Genomic DNA, 21030 nt, shown 5'->3' with positions numbered 1-21030 from the left:
GATAAATGTCCAGCGCTGCAAAGGAATCTACCTGCAAAGTCCTGACAATTTGAGTAGGAAGTTTCTTACAGGGTTCCCTCTTTAGAGGTAGCTTGCCATGGGAAGCTGTCATGACGAAGGAAAGGGTGGAATCCCCTGTCCCCCGTCACCACTCCCCATCCACCCACCCAAAAAAAGTTTCTTTATTTTAGTGAATAGCTTGGAGTCAGAAATTAAGTGCTTATTAGTGTTATTGCTTTCCTGGCTTAAGTGTTTAAGTGTGGGGCATTGTGCGGTGCAGGAGCATACAAATTCCTGTACCAACCCGATCAGTTGTCCAGCTGATTTGCTGTCTTTGACAGTGACTGGCACAAATACTTCAGTGGAGGTGCATATTTCTTGCCACTTCTGTGCTGCAGAGTTAGACACCTCCTTACAGCAAATGGGATTCCTAATTCTGTGCAGTAAATAATTAGCGTGTAGCCAAGTATGTGAGTTTATATCATTTTTTGTCTTAAAATGAGAAATGTGCTCCATGCAAATGTGTATGTTTGTCTGAAATGCTTTTGCTGTTATTTTTGAAAACAGCAAATGAAATTTTAAGTTTTTCCTCCCAGCTTATCTTCAGTTTGTTTAAATGATCCCTAGAGCCCGTATGGCTTCATTTTTAAGATTGTGTTGGTTCTGTCTCTGTTAAATTTGCATAAATATAGCGTCTCTGTGGAATTACTGATGATCAAATATGTTGCTTTGGCCAGTTTGCTGGGGGAAGCGGCCCAGGAACCAGTCCTGGTAGAAGTGTGCCACCAGTAGCCAGATCGTCACCGCAGCATTCCTTATCCAACCCGTTACCGGTAAGCGTACTGCCTGGGGACAGTGCGGGGGGCATGGCGATGATTGGGTTGGTGGCTGTGCTTCAGACAGGTAATAAAGCGTCCTGCACAGGAAGGAAGGGTCTCTTGGTGAGTGATTTCTTGTGGTCTGTATTGTTTTTCCTTTCTTGGCTTGGTTCATTTTTCTTGTTGTTTTGGTTTTTATATCTGAAACTGGGTTCTGGCAGCAAAGCCAGATTTCTAGGACCCTGTAACAGTTTTCAGTCCAGTTGTTAATGATGTATCAGAGCTTAAAGCATGCAAGATCAATATTCTTAGCATGCTTCGTGATTACAGATAGGTTGCTGTCCTTAATAAAAGGTGGAATGGATGTATTTTCTTACCTTGTGTTCCACTAGTGCTCATGAACTTCTACGTGAAGTTGGGATTATCATGTATGTTTGTATAGCGCTACCACAATGATATCCTGATCTTGGTTGCACCCTTTGGGTGTACAGAAAAATGTGCATAACATAGTAATATTGGGAACATCCTTTACTTCTGTCTGTATGTGACTTGAGCATTAGCAAAAGCTTGCAAAGAAATGTGTATACGAGCACGTCTGTTGCTGTTCTTTGTTAAATAATTCCGTTTTGCTGCCTGAACATTTCTGCAAGATCTGAATGTGAAGGAATAACCAGTATTTTTAAGCCATTTTAGCACAAAGCAGCTAAAGAAATTTCTTTCAGCTGGTAAAGCAGTATTCAGAGGCCCTGGTGCTTGATCTCTAGTTCTGAGTGTTGCCAGTGCCCTTATGTAAAATTTTTCAGCATTTGTTGAGCCTCGCAGAAGTACAGAGTATGGGAGAGGTTTAGTTATACCAAAAACCAAATGCAAAGGCTTTTCTGATTACATTATTCTGCAGAGACCTTTGCACAGTTCATGAATGTGTACTGAACTAAATCCCACCACTCAATGCTCTGCTCAGAATTCAATATATGTTGCTAGATTTTTGGGAGCTTTGTAATGCTGCTGTAAGGGAGAGATTCAGATATGGCTTCTAGATGTTTGTGACGTTTATAAAAATTAAAATATCTGGATAATTGAACATCCTTGTCTTATTAATTCAGTAATACTCCTCCTTAAAGAAAAAGTTAATGAACGAAGTAACGTCTCTGTTGCAGATGAATGATATCCTAGGGACAGTTCTTTATTCCAGCAGATGAGCTACCCTACAAGTGTTTATAATGGGATCAATTGATTCTTCCTTTGCTTTTCTTCTCCTCCACTTGAACATATTGAGTAGGTAAACGTTTGAACAGGACGTTGCTCAGGTGGTGAAGACCGATGGTGCAGTTAGTTTGAGCTTGGTCAGTTTGTCTCTCTCCTTATGCAGGTGCTCTTTGTGTTTCTTATCTTCTGTTCTTTACTCTTGCAGCTAAACTTGCAGTGTTTGCATATTCATAACAAACTATTATATGCATTTGCAAGATCTATCCTCTTCTTACAAACTGAGTATCAACGGTTTGAGCTAAGCCCAAAAAATGGGGGGATGAGTGAAAACTGGAGAAGATGGAGTATCTTATCCATTGCAGATGTCAGTGTGGTCTAGGAAGTGAGCGGAGTGTTAAAATGTCTTTCACAGTGAGACAAACCTCCTCCAAACCCGTGAGTTAATGTGTACTGTACTGGAAATTTTCTGCAATCAGAACTTGCGGAGGAATTGTACTGGCTTCAGGTTGTTACCTCTCGTCTTCAAATCTCTTGACTGCTTTGAATTGCCTTGCTTCTCCCTTGATCGGAAGAATGATGTGCAGGTCTTCAGACTTTTTGCAAGGTCGCTCTCGTATACAAGCATTCTGTTGGGGGAAGAAAGAATGCTCTTGACATCTGTAATGCTAGCCAGAAAATATGCTGCAGGTTGCAATTTAGGTTTTGAGAGAAAGTGGAGCCTGACCTGACTGTTTACTTTCTGTGTGGCATATGTCTGGCCTGGAGTTACGGCTTGGAAGGTCTTAGATGAGTATTACCCAGGCTGCCAAGTTTTGGTGGTGTTGGGCTGGCTTTTGAAGCATGAGCAACAAGATTCTGAGTGCTATAATCAACGTAGCTCAGATAATTCTTGTTCTTACTCAACTCAATTCCCATATCACCTTTGGAAAATTAGTATACTGAATGAGAAAGGAGATGGCCTTTGCATGTGCTATGCATCTCAAAAAGATTTTTTAGAAATATGTTAGTATTTTACTTATCTTGCAAGAGGTTGGTCCCTGCTTTAATGACAGCAATGAAGCTACCATGATGTCTGGGTCCCAGACACGGTTAGGTTGCTGACGTAGCAGTTCAGTATTGGTTTAAATTTTAAAATGAGTCCTTAGTAAACAAAGTATTGTAACTTCAAGTTGCAATGTACTAAGATATTTTGCCTCTCTGGCTCCAAAATGCAAGTATTTGCAAAGGAAGGGTGTGTGTTAACTGACAAGGAATTCTGTCCTGTGTGTTCATTTGTTACGTTTTTTTTTAATTGCTAACTTCATCTACTTTTTGATGTCTGCCATTGGAACAAACATTCCAGGAATTCTGTCTGAGTTATCAGATCCTCGCCATGCTGCCTGCCCATTCCTGAGCTGCTGCTTCACTGACAACAGTTTTGGCAGAGTCAGAGAATCGCTTTTTAAAAAAAAAAAAAGTTCATTGTATTTTTTTTGACTATGTTACAGCGGCGAGTGGAGCAGCCGCTGTATGGGGTAGACGGCAGCACAGCAAAGGAACCACAGGAGGATCACTCTGCTCTGCCAACGCTGATGTCGGTGATGCTGGCGAAACAGCGGCTAGAGAATGAGCAGCTGGCACAGAGGGGAGGTGGCCTCTGCTTTACTTTTGTCTCGGTGAGCAGCTCTGGAAAGACTTGAATGCCAGGGGATGGTTCTAGTTAAGGGATGGGGCATTTGAAGCAGCTCAAGTGCAGCCTGGCTTATTGATGACCAAGTCTACCATCTTCTGGTAAGTTCATCTTCCTTGTGAAGAGTTCGAGGTCCCAGGCTATCCTTGTTTAATAAAATGAGATGAGTTTTAAGTTAACGATTCAAAAGTTTTGCGTAGATCAAAATAGTAGTATCTGAGTGACTACTCAAACGAGAAAAACAAAAAGAGCAGAGTATAGACTTGCTTTTAGAAGTGTTAGTTTTGGCCTAGCTTAATCTCAGCTGACAGAATTATATTAGGTTTTTAAAAGCTTTGTCTTTTAGCAGGTTGGGCCAGACTCTTGAGAGGAGTTGTTCTCTTGTTTTAATGAACTAAGTCTCTAGAGCATTCTTAAAACGTAAAAGTATGGTACCCAGGCCAGCCTACACCTCCCATGTAAAGATAAGTGTATCTGCATGGGCACTAGCAGTCGTTTTGAGGAGCATATAACAATACACTAACTTTCTTTTGCAGGCCCAGCAAGGCAGCCCATCTTCTACGGGATCAGGGAACACTGAGCATTCCTGCACTTCCCAAAAACAGATTTCCATCCAGCACAAACAGTCACAGGTATAGCTTACTAGATGATGCATCTCTTGGATATGAGATTTAAGCTTGACACAGCTTGTCTTCTGCATGAGAGGATGTCAATTGCAGTAGATGTAATGCCTCCAGTGAAGAAGAACTGGTAGTACCAACTCTGTCTGTAACTGTACCGATTGAAGGTGAATCACTCTGAACTTTGTTCCTTATCCTGTAAAGGATGCTTCTCAATTCTGCTACTGGAGTTTGCTTGATCTGTTACTGAAGCTTTTTCCTGTCAGTGCTGTGGGCAGCTCTTCAGCTGCGTGAGAACGTGATCGGGGAGGAGTAGCTCTGGGTTGCCCTGTCGTTTCAGTTGTGTTGTATCCTGAATGGGCTTCCTCTCCTATAAAAGTGAAGACGTGACGGAAAGCTGAATGATAGTTATGGATACCTCTAAGCACTGGCTCATGGGTGCATCCACACTGATTACAGTACAGATATCCACAGCTGCAAGTTCTTTGTCTTCTGCAGTTAAGAGTACACCTGTGGTGTAGTTTGCCCTGCGAAGGTGGAACCTGATGTGTTCCTGACAGCGCTTCTCAGCAACTTCACTGAGCTGGAGTCGAGAAGAAGAGTAGCTGTTTTGTCTGTGCCACTGTCTTCTGGTGCCTTTTATACTCTGTTAAGATTCTTCTTGTGGCTTCATGGCGAGATTTACTTTTAGCTGTATCATCTGTTTCGTGTAAGGACATTCAGCTTTATCTGCAACGCATCTTGCTCATTTCTTCTGCAAGCCTGCTCTTAGTCTTCTGATTTTCATCTCTGATTTCTCTGTGACTGACCCTTCCCTCAAGTGATTTCTAAACAATCAGTTTTGTGTCGATCATTTTCACACATCAGTCTGTGTCAGAGATGGTTTTACTGGTGGGGGAAGTTCATTCTCTGTTTCCCCAGCAGGTGGTACAAGTCTTTTGTGCATAAAGAATTGCTGGGGACACTTACTAGCTAAAGTCTCTGAGCTCTGTCGTGTCATTGGGGTCGCGTCTGTTGTCTGTATTGTTAAAATGCTGGTCTGTGAAGATCCCTGTTTCTTGCTAATGCTTGTGATAGAATGATGCCGTGGCTCAAGAACCTGCCAGAGAGACTTCTCAGATTTCAATCTTTGCTATCTCACCACCACCGTTTAAAACAGTGGCCACAGCTGTAGTGAGCAAGATGCTTTTATCCTCTCCTGTGCTCAGCGTGCTCACAGCATCCATCTTCCTTGAAAAGGGCGGCAGGTTAGCTGAGCATGCTCTCTGCCAATACTCAGCTGCGTGGTGTTTTCCACAGATGTAGCTGTAGCATATGCTTAAGACAAAGAATCCAGAAAGATGCTTGACTCTGTGTTGAGGATGTTTACATTTTTCATCTTCCCCATCTCAGCCTGTTTGTAGTTGATAGATGGAGAAAATAAAATCTTAGTGATTTCCAGCTTGAGTCGCTTTTGGCAGTGCCAAAAGCAAGTCAGCATGAGAATGATTTTCTTAGCGTTTTCAGTCAGTGCAAGGGCCTTCCTGAGTTCTGAGGCAAGGTGAGTTGTGATGAAGTAAATCATTGCGAATGTAAGAGCATGCATCCTGAAGCATGACTTCATCTGACGCAGTGCAAGCATGTGTGCATTTGACAGATGGATGTAACAGTTACCAAAGAAACTTTTTGCTGCTTGGCTGAGTGGATGCAGCCTAGCCTTTCAGCAGAGAGCCTTCTCATTGCCTTCAGTGACAAAAGTCTTTGTTCCATGTGCCTCCTGCAGGCTGTCAGGAAGCATAAACCAAGTTAAGGCCACAGTAAGGTGACCTGCCAAGCTTCCTCTTTGTCTTTTGGGATTTAGGCTCCTCTTGCTTGATGTGCAGTGCTGGCAGGTGTTCATTTTGATCTTGCCCATACAAGGGTGTATGTAGAGAAGCAACAGAGTTCAGACTGGCAAGTTTGCCTCTTACTTCATGGTGTTAGCTGCCAGGCAAGCTTGAAATTTGGAGAACAGTTATTAACAACTCCGCAGGTAAGTCTCTGCTAAATCTTCCCAGAACCAGGATAGTTGCCTGCTAGCTGTAAGTGTGAAATTTGTTTGTAGCCAGGCAGCAAGATTCCCTTGGGCTGACTTGTTTTTTCGGTTGTGTTGTTCATGTGCACACTGAGTTCTTCCCCTTTTCTTCCCCATCCATGGAGTCCTGAGATTGAAATACTCTTATTGCTACAGAATATTTCTTATTTCTTTTTTACTCTGTTCCTGGGTTATAATTCTCATTTCAAGGGGTGAATGTATTAAAGATGTGCTGCACCTTGTAAAATTTTCCAAATAAGTTTCATTCAAGAATTGTAAAGTTTCTGTCCATAGTGGATACTAACACATCAGTTTGTCAGAAGAAAGGCTTGCGCCTAAAATTCCTGCCATTAATCTGTCATTACATTTTAAAATAATGAGAACCTGCATTTTCCACCTGACAGACCACCTGAAAAACCTCATAGGTATTATGTTTTGTCTAGCAGGTGGTTGTCTATGCCCATTAATTTGTTATTCCAGCTGAGCGATGAGATTTGGTGGCTTTTTCATAAGCCTTTTTTTTCCTGTGCAGGCTATGTTGCGCTGCAGGAAAGGACACTGAATGTTAGAGACCATCAAGGGCTGGGCAGAACTCAACTATAAAAACAAAATTGGCAGGGTGTTGTAGCCTGCTATGTGTTAACAATCTGTGTTCTCCAGAGCAGAACTTCAGGCCTTTGTGCTAGCTGATTGAACCTCCTGTGTTGGAGGAGCCCATCATGCAATGAGAAAATGAAGAATTGGGAATGTTCTTCCCCAGACTGCTGGGGGATGTAGGGACTTGGTTCCTCTTTAGACCTAACTGTTCAGGTTCAAGAGGGTTACGATGTTATGCTCTGTACTGACTCCCTGAAATATCGGCTGTCCTTACTAAGTGTGGTTTACGGTGGTTTTTCTCTACAGTCGGACCTCACAATGGAAAAAATCTCTGCACTAGAAAACAGTAAGAACTCTGACTTGGAGAAAAAGGAGGGGAGGATAGACGACTTACTAAGAGTAAGTATTTAAAGTGGGAGAACTCTTCTAAAAGTTGCTATTTAAAGATATCAAGAATGTCTGTGCCAGCTGGGCTGCAGAGCAGGGGTTTGTATACTGTAACATTTGTAGAACCAACACTCCCAAGGTAAAAACAAATCCAGTCATCCCTTACTTGCTAGATAATTATCTGGTTCGTAGCAGATACTGTTTGGGCCTGCTCAAATCCACAACCAGTGCAGCAGTAGCAGTGTGGTATTTATAGTGCAGAGTCATTGTTGTAGCTAAGCACTACCTCAGGTGTCTGTGTCCTCAGCAGGGTTGGCTTTTCTTTATCTGTTGCACTCTTGGGTATTTTGGTAGCTAACCTTCAGAATTATTCCCCTCTTCTCAGTGCTGGGGAGCTGACTGCCACTTGCTCAGTAGCATGTTCTGCAGCCTCGGTAGATGGAGAGGTTTTATTCGGAAACGTTGATTTATGAGTCAGTGACACGAATAAAGATGAAGAGAGGATCTTTTGGTCAAACCTAAAGAATAAACCTTCTCCAGCTCATTAGTATTCTTCGGTAAAAGATAAATACCTTTAAATGAAGGATCTTGTCTTAATGGAGGAATTGTAATTGATCCAGCTTTCATCAGCTGGAGAGGCATCTCTTGAAGCATTGAAAAGGATTAGAAAACACACTAAAAGGAGAAGAGCAGAGGCTCTGTGTGTTTGTATATTTCTGATCTCAGTACCTAAAAGAGCTAAGGCATTCTCTTAGACATATATGGATGTACGTGTGGCTTTGTGGAAAATAGACCGTGAAGCAGGAAATAGATTTTTATCATCCACTGTTTAAACAGAAGCCAAACTATTGATTGAAAGGCGATGGTTAAATATTATTTTTTATCAATGAAAATAGTTGCAATACTGCTGTACATTTTGGTGGTTTTAAAAATACTGCTGTACATTTTGGTGGTGTTGTATTTAAAAAAAAAAAAAAAAAAAAAAACGACGACCAGCCTCTGTTACTGGGAGAAGTCTATATAGCAGGGCTGATGATAGTAACTCAAACAAGAATTTAATAGAAAGTGCAAAGGGAGTTATCCCATCCATTTCCTCTGTCAGTGTTGTGGCTAAAGGGGGAGAATAGTCCAGGGATGACTAAGCTATTTTGAGACTTGATAGCTGTGGCAAGGCCTTAATTGTTTTAAAAATAAAAAATCCTTGTGTTGAGTTCCTTTCTACTTTAGTTCCTCACTTGTAAAACAGGATGATAGCACTTCCCTGTTCTAGAGGGGTGTTACAATTTGAATGGGTTAAAAACGGCGAGCTTGGCTTGGATGTTTTGATAAGAGAAACCTAGTACTTTTTTTTCTTTTTATTATTTTTATTTTTCCCGGTCATATCCTGCTGCTTTGCTTTCTTTAATCTGATGCCTAGAGCTAGCTGGAGGAATTTCTTTCTAGGTGATGCTTAGCTTGGCTTTCATGGAGTGACTTTGTTAAAGGCTTGTCTTTTCTGTTTGCTTTTAGGCCAACTGCGATTTGAGACGGCAGATAGATGAACAACAGAAGATGCTGGAGAAGTACAAGGAGCGGTTGAATAGATGTGTAACAATGAGCAAGAAGCTCCTTATAGAAAAGGTAAGCAGGGGACTCACAGTTCATATGACTGAAAGCTTCTCTATCATTTTTTGGGCAGTGAAAACCTCTTCCTATTGCTTTAATGATAAAAGACGACTGGAATTTTGTCTTGAATTATTTCTCTGCAAATAGTAATATAATCTGAAGACTAGAAGTGTTCTTAATGTTTTGGTTTGGTTACTCTTCACTGTCTCAGTATGATCTCCCTTGCTTAAGTGAAATAGTCCGAGCTCTAAATGCAACAGGCATGATTAGGTTTGGAAGCTCACATACCCAAAAAGCACCATTGTCCAGCGCTTGCCATACAAGAGCAGTATCCCATTGTGCAGTGAAACTGCCAGATAGGCTCTGTGACATGGGCGAGCCATTTAAACCTTTCTTTCAAATGGCAAAATTGGAGATCGTTGCTTTGTTTGCACAGCACTCAAAACAACGTGTTTAAGACACTGAGAAAGTGCCAAGCTGTTGTTTACCAGCATCCAGTCTGCTTCAGTGTTGAAAGCTTTGCAGATTTCCTTTTGGTTAAACAATAAGAAGTTTTGATCACTCTTTCACCTGTTGGCCAATTACATCTATTGTTTGTGGGCACTGGATGGGCACAAATACCGGGGTGCTGGCCAGTACACGCAGTCCGTTTGACTTGCTTTTGTCACAGAGCTGATTGTTCCTGGCTGAATGGGACTCCCTTTTCTGGGAGGATTTCTAACTCTGGGCTATGTTATGTGGGCTTGGCGAACAGATAAGTCGTGTGTAGCTCCAGCGAGGAGCTTTGCTGGTTCATCTTTAATCCTAATTGACTGAAGCTTTGCTGCTCTCATCTCAGGCCTTTGAAATTTCCTTTCACTTACTGGAAATACTCTTGACAGACACCACCACCAGTTTTTATGCGTGTTGGTGTCCTAATTGAGATCGTGTCACTTCTGGGAGTAGTGCTTGTCTAGGATTGAACTGGCTGATCATTGTATCTTAGTCTTAGCAGTGATATAAGGTGCATTTTCTTCCTTCACCTCTTGTTTGAGTGAATAAGGGCCTGATCAAAACCATGCCTGGAGTCCAGCTAAGCTACTGATGCAAAGGGATGGTTTTAATCCTACTGCTGGATTGAATTTCAACTGGTGATAGAAAGGGCGAGCTGCAGAAGCAGTAATGGGCAAGGGAAGATGAGGCTGAAATGTCAGAAAAGCAGCTGTCTTAAAATGCCTGTCAGATCACAGAAGCACCATCAATAAATTTATCAGTAACGTTCAGCTGGGTTTCAGATAAGTGGCACTGGAATAGTGTGAAAGGTGATAAGGGTTAGAAGTTACTTAAAATACAGCATAACTCTGGGCTGCTGATTTATGGGTTTTATTTTAACATGTGTCTTATTTTGTTTTCAGTCAAAGCAGGAGAAGATGGCATGCAGAGATAAGAGCATGCAGGATCGATTGAGGCTAGGTCACTTCACTACGGTGCGGCATGGGGCGTCTTTCACCGAGCAGTGGACAGATGGCTATGCCTTCCAGAACCTCATCAAGTGAGGACAGAGTTATCTTTACCTTCAGAGGCAGAGAAGGAAAATCTAAGCAGTTGTGTGTGGTGTCTTGCATGTCAAAATGTGAGAATGGTGTGATCGAAGCATGGAAGGATCAGATAGGAACTCGGCTGCTGACAGTGGAGAATCTTTTAATGTTGAAATGCGAAATGTTTCCACTTAACTCCAAAGACTTAAAACTGGAATCAAATTGTTTGAGTTGGCCCCTGGGTTGGAAAGAAATCGGCTGCCCTGCTGGATATTCTCCGTGCACTTGGCTGTGCGGAGGGTGAAGGGGTAGAGCAAATCCTCACATGTATCTTGAGTCCATCAATTGGATTTGCTCTATCTGTGTGTGTTACTCCAGGAAGGCTACTTAGCTCCCTGTGTTTTTTTGGTTTGTTTTTTAAAGTAGAAAAGCTTAAAAGAGAAAATCCATACTATTTAGCTTTTTTTGCTACTGGTAACGGTGATCAAAGGGGCTGTGGAAACCTAGAAATTGAGATCAGAGACCCTTTTATGCAGGATGTTAATGGAAATATCCAGTAAATTCCCACCTGGCCTAGACCTTTAAGTAGGACTTGGCAAATTAATTGCATAGAGAGAGAGAGAGAGCTATGTGTGATCCTTTAAAATCATCTCACTTTTCTGTAGTCTGGCAGGGAGGCGCAGGTCTTGCGAGGTGTAGATTGAGTACTTTATAATTCCCCCTTAGTTTGTGCGGTACGACATGGAAGAAATACTTCTGGAATTTCTACCTGCAATCTCAGTCTATTTTTAAAATGTGAATTAAGTATGTAAATTCTCAAGTCATTTAAACTTGTAATTCCACGAATGCTTTTATCACTATAAAATAACGAGGCAGTTTTAAGACTTGGAGTCTCTCCTCCAAGACAAAAAGACTATTTTTAGAGTGAAATTGGGAATGGTGTTAGTTACACTTCAGAGAAGTAAGGATAGCTTTAACTGTACCACTGAAGTATAAGGATACTTTCTCAAACAGTGCCAGACTTCAGGAATAATTTGAACAGGAAAGTCTGAGGTTTAGAACAGAGCCTTCTAGGAAAAAGTGTGTGGAAACTTAGTGACTTACCATGGATCCCTGGGTTTTCTGTGAGGTTAGCAACTCCTTGTTTTTGGATATCCTCTGCATGAATAAAACCTTTCACTTTACTGAAAGGTTTCTGTGGGCCAGGAAAAGAATCCCCTTCTATGTGTGTGTGTATATATATATATAAAAAAGGCACATCCCCCTTTTCTGTACAGGAGTATTTTGTTACTAATCTTAAAACTGATTTGAATTCATTGCTCCCATCTGTTAAAAGCAGATGCTGAAGACAACTGAGTATATCCATTAGTTATCTGCTTCATGTTTTTTCTCCCCTCTTCTTTCCAGGCAACAGGAAAGGATAAATTCCCAGCGGGAAGAAATAGAAAGACAGCGAAAAATGTTAGCAAAACGGAAGCCACCTGCGATGGGACAGACCCCTCCAGCAAGCAATGAGCAGAAGCAGCGCAAGAACAAGACCAATGGAGCAGAAAATGAAACGTACGTTATGTGGCCTTCCTTGTGCATTGCAAAGCTGCATGCTTTGATTAGAGCACAAAATATCTACTGGGAAATGGAATCTTGCCCTTGCCTCTAGGCTTCGCTACATGCACAAATGAATAGTGTGGAATTAGCCTGGCATTCAGAAACATCTGGCTGCAGTTCTAAATAGTTTTCATTGGAGTAAAACAGGGATCATTGCTGAGTCCAGACTTTGTGTAAGCTTAACTACTTTTGAATGCAGTAAGTTTTCAAACTTGATGCAACAAGAGTGCTGAAAAAGCAGTGTCTTTCTGAAGAAAATACTTCATACTTAATTTTGGTATCACTGCAACGTGTCTCCTAAAAAAAAAAGAGTATAGCATTCAGAAGCTTTTATTTCCATTTACTTTCTGGTGAGGCTTTTCAAACAATTAATTTGGTATACTAGAAAAAGATGCTGTACAAAAACAGTGCATTAAGCATTGAACTGTGTCTCAGAAGCAGTCCTTCTCAGATACTTGAGTCAGGGAAACAGGAACATTGTTAAAGTATTACTCTTTCTTTTAAAGGAGACATTTTTCCTCTTATTTTGAAGTTACTGATACTTTGAGACTCCTGATGCACTTCAGAGAGGAAAGTTTGTCTCACAAGAGGTTTCAGACATAACTTCTTTTTTAGAATTTTTTGTGGAAATGTGAAGTCAGCCTCTCACCAGCTTGTTTCTTGTTGGAGATCATTATTAAGTAACTTTATTGTAAATAAAACTGACTCTCAACATGCTGGTAAGCCACACAGCCTAATTTTCCTTTCTTCTTTTTCTCCCCGTTCTGGGATCTCAGAACTTTCCCATAACTTCTGCAAGTCTCCTTTTCAGTCTTCATTTTATTGCTCTTAGCTAATACTGTAATTCTGGATGACACTTTTCTTTTTGCACTATTAAATCTCCTGGGTATGGCCTGACTTCAAAGTTCTTGGAGCCCTTTGAATTCCTGGTCTTTGCACTTTAAAACTGCATGTGAAGCAAAAGCTCCTGCTGCTTTTTTCAGTCACAGCAAAGAAGGCACATGACGGGTGAATTGTGGTGTTCAGAATGCTCTCACCAGCCAAGGTGGTACCTCCAAATTGGATGTTCATATCTGCTGATTAGGCATGTTTTATTGGAGTGCACTCCATGTTTTTTGCAAATACGTAGTTTGAGCAGAGAGATTTACCTCTCGCACTGGCCAGGTGAGCTTAAAAACAACTCAATACACTTTTCAAGTTGTGCTTTTGCACAGGCACGTTGGAGAAGTAAATTGAACGTCTGTGTTTGGATATTTTGAAGCGTTGCCACTCGTTGCAGGAACCTTTCATTTCTGAGGGAAGAGATAACACGTTCCCCATTTCTGTACGGATCTTTTTACCCATCAGGGTGATGCAGCTGCGTTGTGGCATGTGCTGTAGACATGGCAGCACGGGTCTTGATGTGCCTGGTACTTACGATACATGTCTGTGATACCCAGTGAGCTTCTGCCTATGGTTGTGGGCGTGCCTTGATGTTATCTGCTACTGCTACCTGAGTATGCTAGTGAGCCTTTTTGTGCTACCTGCTCTTTTTCCCTGTTTCTTGCTGGTATATCATCCTTCACTGCTGCATTTCAGGGTTTTATCTTTGTGGTTTAGAAGAGCTGCTTGTGATGTTCTCGATAAAATCGGCTTGCCAGTTCATGTGGAGTGTTTTAGGTTTGTTTTTGGTTTTGAGAGTCAGCTGAAGCAACTACACTAAGTGACTACTTGCTCAATTGTTAGTTATCCTGTAAATGCGTTTGTTGGACGTGTTTCATGTACAAAATCGTGCTGATTTTTGAGGGAAGTTATTTTTTGAATTCTTACAGAGGCTTTTGGGCAAGTTGAATCTAAATGTTTCTGAAACTTGAATGGGGAGTGGATAGCCAAATTCCTTCATTTGATTTCGGTCTCCTTAGTTTCATGGTAGTTGTTGTGTCAGAAAGGAGAGGAGGGTTCCATGATGCAAATTTAAACATACTTTCCTCCAACATTGCTCTCCTGAAAATGGTGTCTATCTTGTGAATGAAGTTATTTTATTCACAGATGCTAATCTACTGGGGATTTTTGAGGTTTGCTGGGACAGCTTGGGCAACCTTAGAGTCTTCAGCTGCACTAGAAGGAGTGTATTACAAGCCATGTTTCTGTGAAACAGGGCAGTGTTTGTCTTCAAGCCCCCTTGATTTTTATAATGCTTGCTGCAAACGTAGCTATTTTGGGCAGTGTTAGCCTGGTACTCATTACATCTCTTGCTTAATGAGTAGGCTGTTGGTGTTTAGCTTTGTATTCCTCTTGCACATAAGAAGGTTTGGAAAGTTTGTTGCTGGTTTATTCAATTGTCTTTTTGTTCCTTATAAGCAAGACCAACCAAAGACCTAAACTTCTGGGAAGGCATTTTGAATTAGCTGAATCTGATCTAAATTCAGGCTGTCATGTTTTTCTTGTGGAATAGCGTACTTTCATATGAAATGGGAAATCACATAAACATTTACAGTACCAGGTGTTTTTTGTATGTATCTTTAATTTGTAATAAGCAGTTCCTTATGACGGAGGTCCTTTCAAAGGGAGCTTGGTTTGTGAGTGTTATATCAAATTTATCCGCTAAGAACTGCTTTAGAAGTAGTTTCAGCTATGCAGGCTGCGTTATCAACAGTGGAGGGAAGTAGGGTATTTCAAGATGAGCACTTAATCAACTAAATACAATCATCTCAATTTGCTGTGCAGTGAGCTGAGAGCCCATGGCCCTGCATAGACAAAGAACTCAGTCCCCTCCTTAAACAAGGTGTGATATTGATTCTGTGGAGACCTTATATGCTAATCTTTGTACTAAGTATTATGCAGAGCGTAACTGCTGCAACAGGAATCCTCCTGGGACATGGTTTGAACTTAATTTAGGTTAAAAAAGGGTATGTATATATTTTCGTGTTTTATGTTTACAAAGTAAGCAGATGCAGTTGATGCCGACTTGATAACTTGTTCACATGCATGATGCCTTTACCAAACTCCATGTTGGCAGCCATGAGAAAATCAGTATAATGATTTGTTTTGTAACTTTAAATATCTCAGCACATCGTTCCACTTCACTAGTGATGGGATCTGTCATTATTTTAGTGTAAGGCTGTACTTTGCCACTGTTGTACACGGCACACTTTGTTTATAAAAGACGCTGAAAACATTGTGAAACTTTGCCTTTTTTTTGACCACCCACTTAGGATGGAAACTTTACACATCATTTACCATCAGTAAAAAGGGGATTGTTTCCTTTATTCCATTGTGTCTCAGCTAACTACATACAGGGTCAAAGATGAAGTGAGCTTTCCAGGGTTTCCCTGAAGCCACTTCACAGCCTGAAAGAGAAAAAAGTTCTGAATCCCAGTTCACTGCTCTGCTTGCAATGGCACGGTAGCCAGTTGTTCTGCTAGTGCTGGAGTGAACAGCTGGGGTGAACTATCATGTGCTTGCTACAAAAAATAAAAAAGGCAAGCAACAAAACAAACTCTAAATTGAAAAATAAGGTGTTGAATACTGAATACTTGTGCTTCAGTGTTCCATGTTTAGGTTGTTTTAGTGCTCTTTGTTATGATCCTGTCACTATCCTAAATAGGTGTTTTTAGGGACTTGAATTTGAAATTGATATGTGTTTCATCACGGCTTAGCTTTTGGTCTCCTTTACTTGATTGCTAGATTGCAGAGTTTACAAAACAACAAAGTCCTGCTGGGTGTTGACATACACTGTGTAGTTGTTGCTTCCATAGGCAAAGGTGTGTGCTGCAACCTGTGCACTTTACCACATGCATTGAAACTTGACACATTGGATCTGTCACTTCTATGCAGGTTGACGTTAGCAGAATACCACGAACAGGAAGAAATCTTCAAACTCCGACTAGGTCATCTTAAAAAGGTAAGAACTAACTGCAGAAAAGGTTTTTGGGTAGGTTCTTGATGGTGTTCTGCAAACAATAGCGTTTTTCTGCAGAAATCACTACTCTTTGTTTAATAAGAGGTTTTTATTGCTTGAAAAGGATGTCCGGGGTCTCGTAATCATATTTTCCAAGGCAGTAGTATTGTTCTTTACTTCAGTAAATGGATTCTGTGTTATCATAGTTATAATTTCATGCAGGGAGCACCACAGTTTCAATGCATCTTCTTCTGCCACCAAGGCCTGCCTAGTGCTGGGCTCTATATGCCTCCAGGATGGAGGACCATAAAGGAAGGAACCAAGGGAATGAAATCACTAGGACACAAAAAAAATTGCAAGCATCAGTGGCTTTCCCATTTTTTGTCATGTCAAGTAACCAGCGTTATTGCTAACAAACCATTAAAACCTCTTGGGCTTTTGAATGCTAGAAGTGTCTAGGTAGCTATAATGCGCATTTGTTTTCAAATACATTGGCTTCAGTAGGAGCTGCACCTGCAAGTGATTTTATATTTAAGTAAGCCATTGGTTACCTTTTAAAGTGATTGCAAAAATGTAGAAATAGAACTTCTAGGACGCTTCAACAGATGAAATTAAAAAGAAAAAGTTTTCTGCCATTTCCCAGTTAGCTGTGATCTCTGCTAAGGCCAAAGAGTTTTCTTTCCTGGGTGAAACAGAGAGGAAAAGTGCAAATGCACTGCTAGTCCCCCTTTTCTCAGGTGGTGTATGAACTCTACACATATTTTTCCGTGTAACCTTGATGCTTAAGTTGAATGCAAGGCCTCATTAATGCTGCTGTACCCCTCATTATTTTCAGTGGCGAGGGAAAGTTTAAGCACACATGGAATCCGCTGGCTCTCTGCCCATTGTGTTTTATTGTCCAGTGAGTAAAGATATGTGATATGGGCAGGAGTATGCTAAAGGCATACTTGCTCTACAGCTTCCGCATTGCTGGAATGGATTAATTGCAGCTCTGTCTATGCTGGCATGTAGTATGCCACCCTGGAATAGAGGAATCCATTAGGAAATGGACCTTAATGGAAAATGAAGTAATGTTCTGGGATTGTGGCATTGTCTGAAGCTGTGCTTATCCTTCTCCACTTTTGGAAACTGGCTCATTCTTCGTGCCTAAAAATAGAACAAGTTGAGAAGGGAAGGAACAGAGTCACAAGACAACTGGGTAACTATGTCCCTTGAGTCATATACACCAAATAATGCTGCTCAAGGCACATGTTTTAATTGAGGTTTGCGACTGTCCACAGTGATGTGAATTCTAGTCTTGTATTTGAGGGCACCGGAGCTTCCAGCTCTACAAACGCTATGTTGAGACTTTGACATGGCTCCTTCCTTCACAAGGGAAGGAGCAGGACCAGAGGTGCTGCACATCACAGAGATGAAGTCGTTGTATGTGTTCCTACATGAGGCGAGGGCTCTCAGCACGTGCACTTCCTCGCTTGATTGCTAGACTTAAAGTATTCCGGAACAAAGTCTTTCTAAGAACTATAAAATCTCTGTGGTCCAGAGAAAAACTCTTTGGTTTTGAGAAGTAGCAGCTGCAAGTTCTTTTGGGTCGCATGTGTCATATCAGTCACTCCTATAATACAGAAAACAGCCTCAGTTAAAACTGGAGGGTTTCAGGGGGAGGGTTCCCTGTTGGCAGCATGAGGTAGTGGCTGTTAGCCTGGTGTTGGAAGAGGTAAAGAGAAACAAGAATCCAACCAGGTACTAAGAAGCCCATTAAACTTACACTAATATGTTCTGCTGTTCATAGTAAGACCTGCTGGCCACTGCAACATGTGTTTTATGGTATTCCTGCTGTTTAACTTTAGACTGTTTATGTGGTTCAGCTTGGCGTCAGGACTTTTACTTATGTGTGAATGAGTCTTTACTTGCCTTAACTTTGTTAACCGAAGCATGCTGTCCGTTCAAATGGTGTCTTGCAACAAAAGTTTCTGACTCTAACGTCCATTTTTGTTTTAGGTGGCTTTTAAATTTCTACAGTAGAGAACCTAGGACCCTAAAATGTGTTGAAGCTTAGCATAATGTTTACGTGCTGTGATAGTTTTCAACATAATAGTCTGTCAGAGATAAAAATGGAAGCTAGTACTGGAAATCTTCTTTTCTTTAACGTTAAGTTAGAGCCGCGCACTTGCAATGTGGAAGCCAAAGCATTGAGCAGGCCACATCATCCTGCGTCCTTCAAGCATTCCTTTTTTATGGCTTTTCAAAGTCCAGAGTCTGTATTTTCTTCAGAAAAATCGCAATTAATTTTGTTATCTGCATAATTTCATGTTGAAGCCCAGCATAACAGCCTCTGTATTTAGAGCACGTCTTTGTGAAATGTCGTGCCCCATTTTTTGAAGATGCAATCTTAAAAGATTTGTCTCAGCTTACGGATTTGAGAGAGAAGGAGGGGTATTTGGCTCTGTTAATGTGCAGTCTAATATCATGGGGCCTTTTGTTATAAGGTCCCGGGTGGAATGCCTCTTAATTAATAAAATCTTAAAAACAAGAAGACACAAAGATATGTCTGCTCCTGTCCATGTATAATTTTAAACAAAACTGTCCAGTCAGTTTGCATTCCTTTCAGCTTCCACCTGACTCTTTAAGTTAACTGTGAACATCTATTTAATCTCCCCAACGAGTTATTTGCCAATAACGTCTTTACAAGTGGAGTTACGTTTGTGGTTCCATAAATCAGGCAGAAACGCTAACTGCAATATTGTAAACAGCATTGTGTTTTCCTTTTGGAAACATGTCTTTCCCTTTTCTTGTGCAGGAAGAAGCAGAGATCCAGGCAGAGTTGGAACGGCTAGAGAGGGTTAGAAATCTACATATCAGGGAATTGAAAAGGATACACAATGAAGATAATTCACAGTAAGCGCGTGGGAGTCATAAACAAGAGTGTATTGCAAATTTTGATTTGTCTCCCTCAAAAATGTCAAGTACAGCATCTTTTTTAAAATTTCTTTCACCTTAGCATGTCACTTGACTGGGGGGCTATAATCTATTATCAGTACAAAATGATCAAATATTGTCAAATCTTCTAGTCATTATGATTTTATTTTTAGACTTAATATAAAAAAATGTTTCTTCACTGTATAACAGCTGTAACTTATTGTGCAGTAGACTGCATTATTACTGTCAGTGTTCCTAAACTGTCTTTCTCACCAGATTTAAAGACCATCCAACGCTAAATGATAGATACTTGTTGCTACATCTTCTGGGTAGAGGCGGCTTCAGTGAAGTATATAAGGTAAATTTGCGGTGCTGGTCTGGTGCAATCTGAATCTGAAAGAAATGAAATGAAATACAACTATAAGCAGAACCTTGCATTCATTTTCGCAGCAGTGTGTGTGGTTGTAAAGGGAAGAAAGGAGGACAAAACAAATGTTACATCTGGCTTCTATTAGACAGCAGGCTTGAAATTTTTAGGTTCTGCTCTTGTCCTCAGAGGTCAGTTTTCCTACAAACGTATGTTTCAAGAAAACATTGCACCAAGTCGGCAAGTTCCGTAAGGACAGAGAAACAAAGCATTTGTTTCTTCAAGGGCTGCACGCACACATACCTTACGCAGCTAAGTTTTATTGAGTATGGCATAGCAAGTCTTAAGTGTCCAAAAGAGAAAATAGCTCCAATAATAAATAAAAGCAAAGCCTTCCTTTCCTGGGGGTAGAAGACTTTATTTTTATTGTCTTTGTTTTACAGTCTGAAGTAGCAGACTGTGTGTGTAGTCCTTAGAACTGAGCATTACTTTTGCGTGTCAGCACTCTAGCATGGCCAAGGCCTGTGATACTTTGGAGGTTCTTGTTGTTTGATGATTGCAACTTAGAGCCTCTCTAGTCCTTAATATTCCCCATCTGTACCTAGTATTCTTTAATTCATGTTGAACTTGGATAGGATTAACATACCTATGCCAGTGCAAATATGGGAAACATCACGGTGATTGATTTTGATGCAATGTAAGAACAGGCCTCCAAACCAGGGGGCTCAGGTAGCAAAGAGGGACAGTGATCTGCATGCAGTGCCTTTGAATTTCTCTTTGGAGTCTCTGCTGACTCGGTAGAAAACCTAGGCTCTGCAGATGAAAGGTGAAAGCAGGAGGGTATGAATGCTTCGTACCTGACTGCTTGAGAGTTCTAATTGCATTATTAAGACAACGAAATGCTTGCTTCTCTTCTCCAGGGTCTTAGCCAATCTCTTAGGCTCTAGGAGTTGAGTATCCAGCTTTTGAGCTGGACACAATTATCTTTGTTTGTTTACAGTAGGAGTCTGTCCTGTCCTGTAAATTATTAGGTGTTTCTGCTCTCAGACAAGGTAATAGACTTCATTCCTCCAAGAGCACAATTCCAGTGGTTGATTCTTTAAAGGATGCCTAAATAGCGAGAGACTGGAGGGAAAAACACAGCACAAAAATTACACGGTTCAGCCGATGAATTCTCCAGCTTCTAAATAAGCTGAAACATTTTGCTGCAAGCTGGAGAGCTGAGCTACCTGTGTGAAACAAAGTATTAAAAACTCATGTGTTTTTTGTTTTGTTTTTAACTGAGTGTAGAAAATAAGTTAGGTGGTTTGGGGCATAATGGCAGTCTTTCCCAGTGTGATTAACTGGCTATACTTTGTTAATTTGGCCTTTCTGATCCCATTGTAACTCTCATAGTAAAATGTCAGAATAAATGCAGCATTAGTTAGATCCCATAGGGAAGGGTCAGATCAAAGTACAAAATATTCAATTGTTTTCAGAGTTGCTTGGTTTCATTAGTGAAACTAATTACATCAAAATGTGGGTTTGCTCTTCACTCAGTGTGTTGTAATGCTGATTTCCTGGGTGGGGATATTGGTTTGTTAGAGCTTGTCCGCTTTTGCAGCGTTAACTTGAAGCTGTGATTCCTACTGATACTCAGCTCTTCTCTCCACAGGCATTTGATTTAACAGAACAGAGATACGTAGCTGTGAAAATACACCAGTTAAATAAAAACTGGAGAGATGAGAAGAAAGAAAACTATCACAAGTAAGTGAGGCTGTAAAGCAGACAGACATGTTTCCAAACTCCTC

The 21030-nt window shown here is 40.9% G+C and overlaps 1 protein-coding gene across 7 annotated transcripts in view; it reads left to right on the top strand.

Moving 5' to 3' along the window:
- The window catches only part of TLK2 (tousled like kinase 2), a 44598-nt gene that overhangs the window by 14916 nt on the left and 8652 nt on the right, over positions 1–21030 (top strand). For 4 of the 7 annotated variants that reach the window (XM_035568009.2, XM_035568007.2, XM_035568008.2 and 1 more), the window contains 11 exons: positions 738–833; positions 3512–3679; positions 4230–4325; positions 7270–7362; positions 8860–8970; positions 10350–10486; positions 11880–12032; positions 15894–15960; positions 18755–18852; positions 19150–19231; positions 20895–20986. In XM_035568009.2, the coding sequence (XP_035423902.1) occupies positions 738–833; positions 3512–3679; positions 4230–4325; positions 7270–7362; positions 8860–8970; positions 10350–10486; positions 11880–12032; positions 15894–15960; positions 18755–18852; positions 19150–19231; positions 20895–20986 (1193 nt within the window). The remainder of the gene's footprint in view (positions 1–737; positions 834–3511; positions 3680–4229; positions 4326–7269; positions 7363–8859; positions 8971–10349; positions 10487–11879; positions 12033–15893; positions 15961–18754; positions 18853–19149; positions 19232–20894; positions 20987–21030) is intronic. The other 3 variants (XM_035568012.2, XM_035568011.2, XM_050715468.1) reach the window with 1 other exon arrangement.

This window comes from Cygnus atratus, chromosome 25, assembly GCF_013377495.2.
Source record: "Cygnus atratus isolate AKBS03 ecotype Queensland, Australia chromosome 25, CAtr_DNAZoo_HiC_assembly, whole genome shotgun sequence".
In the NCBI taxonomy this organism is placed as follows: domain Eukaryota; kingdom Metazoa; phylum Chordata; class Aves; order Anseriformes; family Anatidae; genus Cygnus; species Cygnus atratus.
This window is presented reverse-complemented; position numbering and strand designations above follow the sequence as displayed.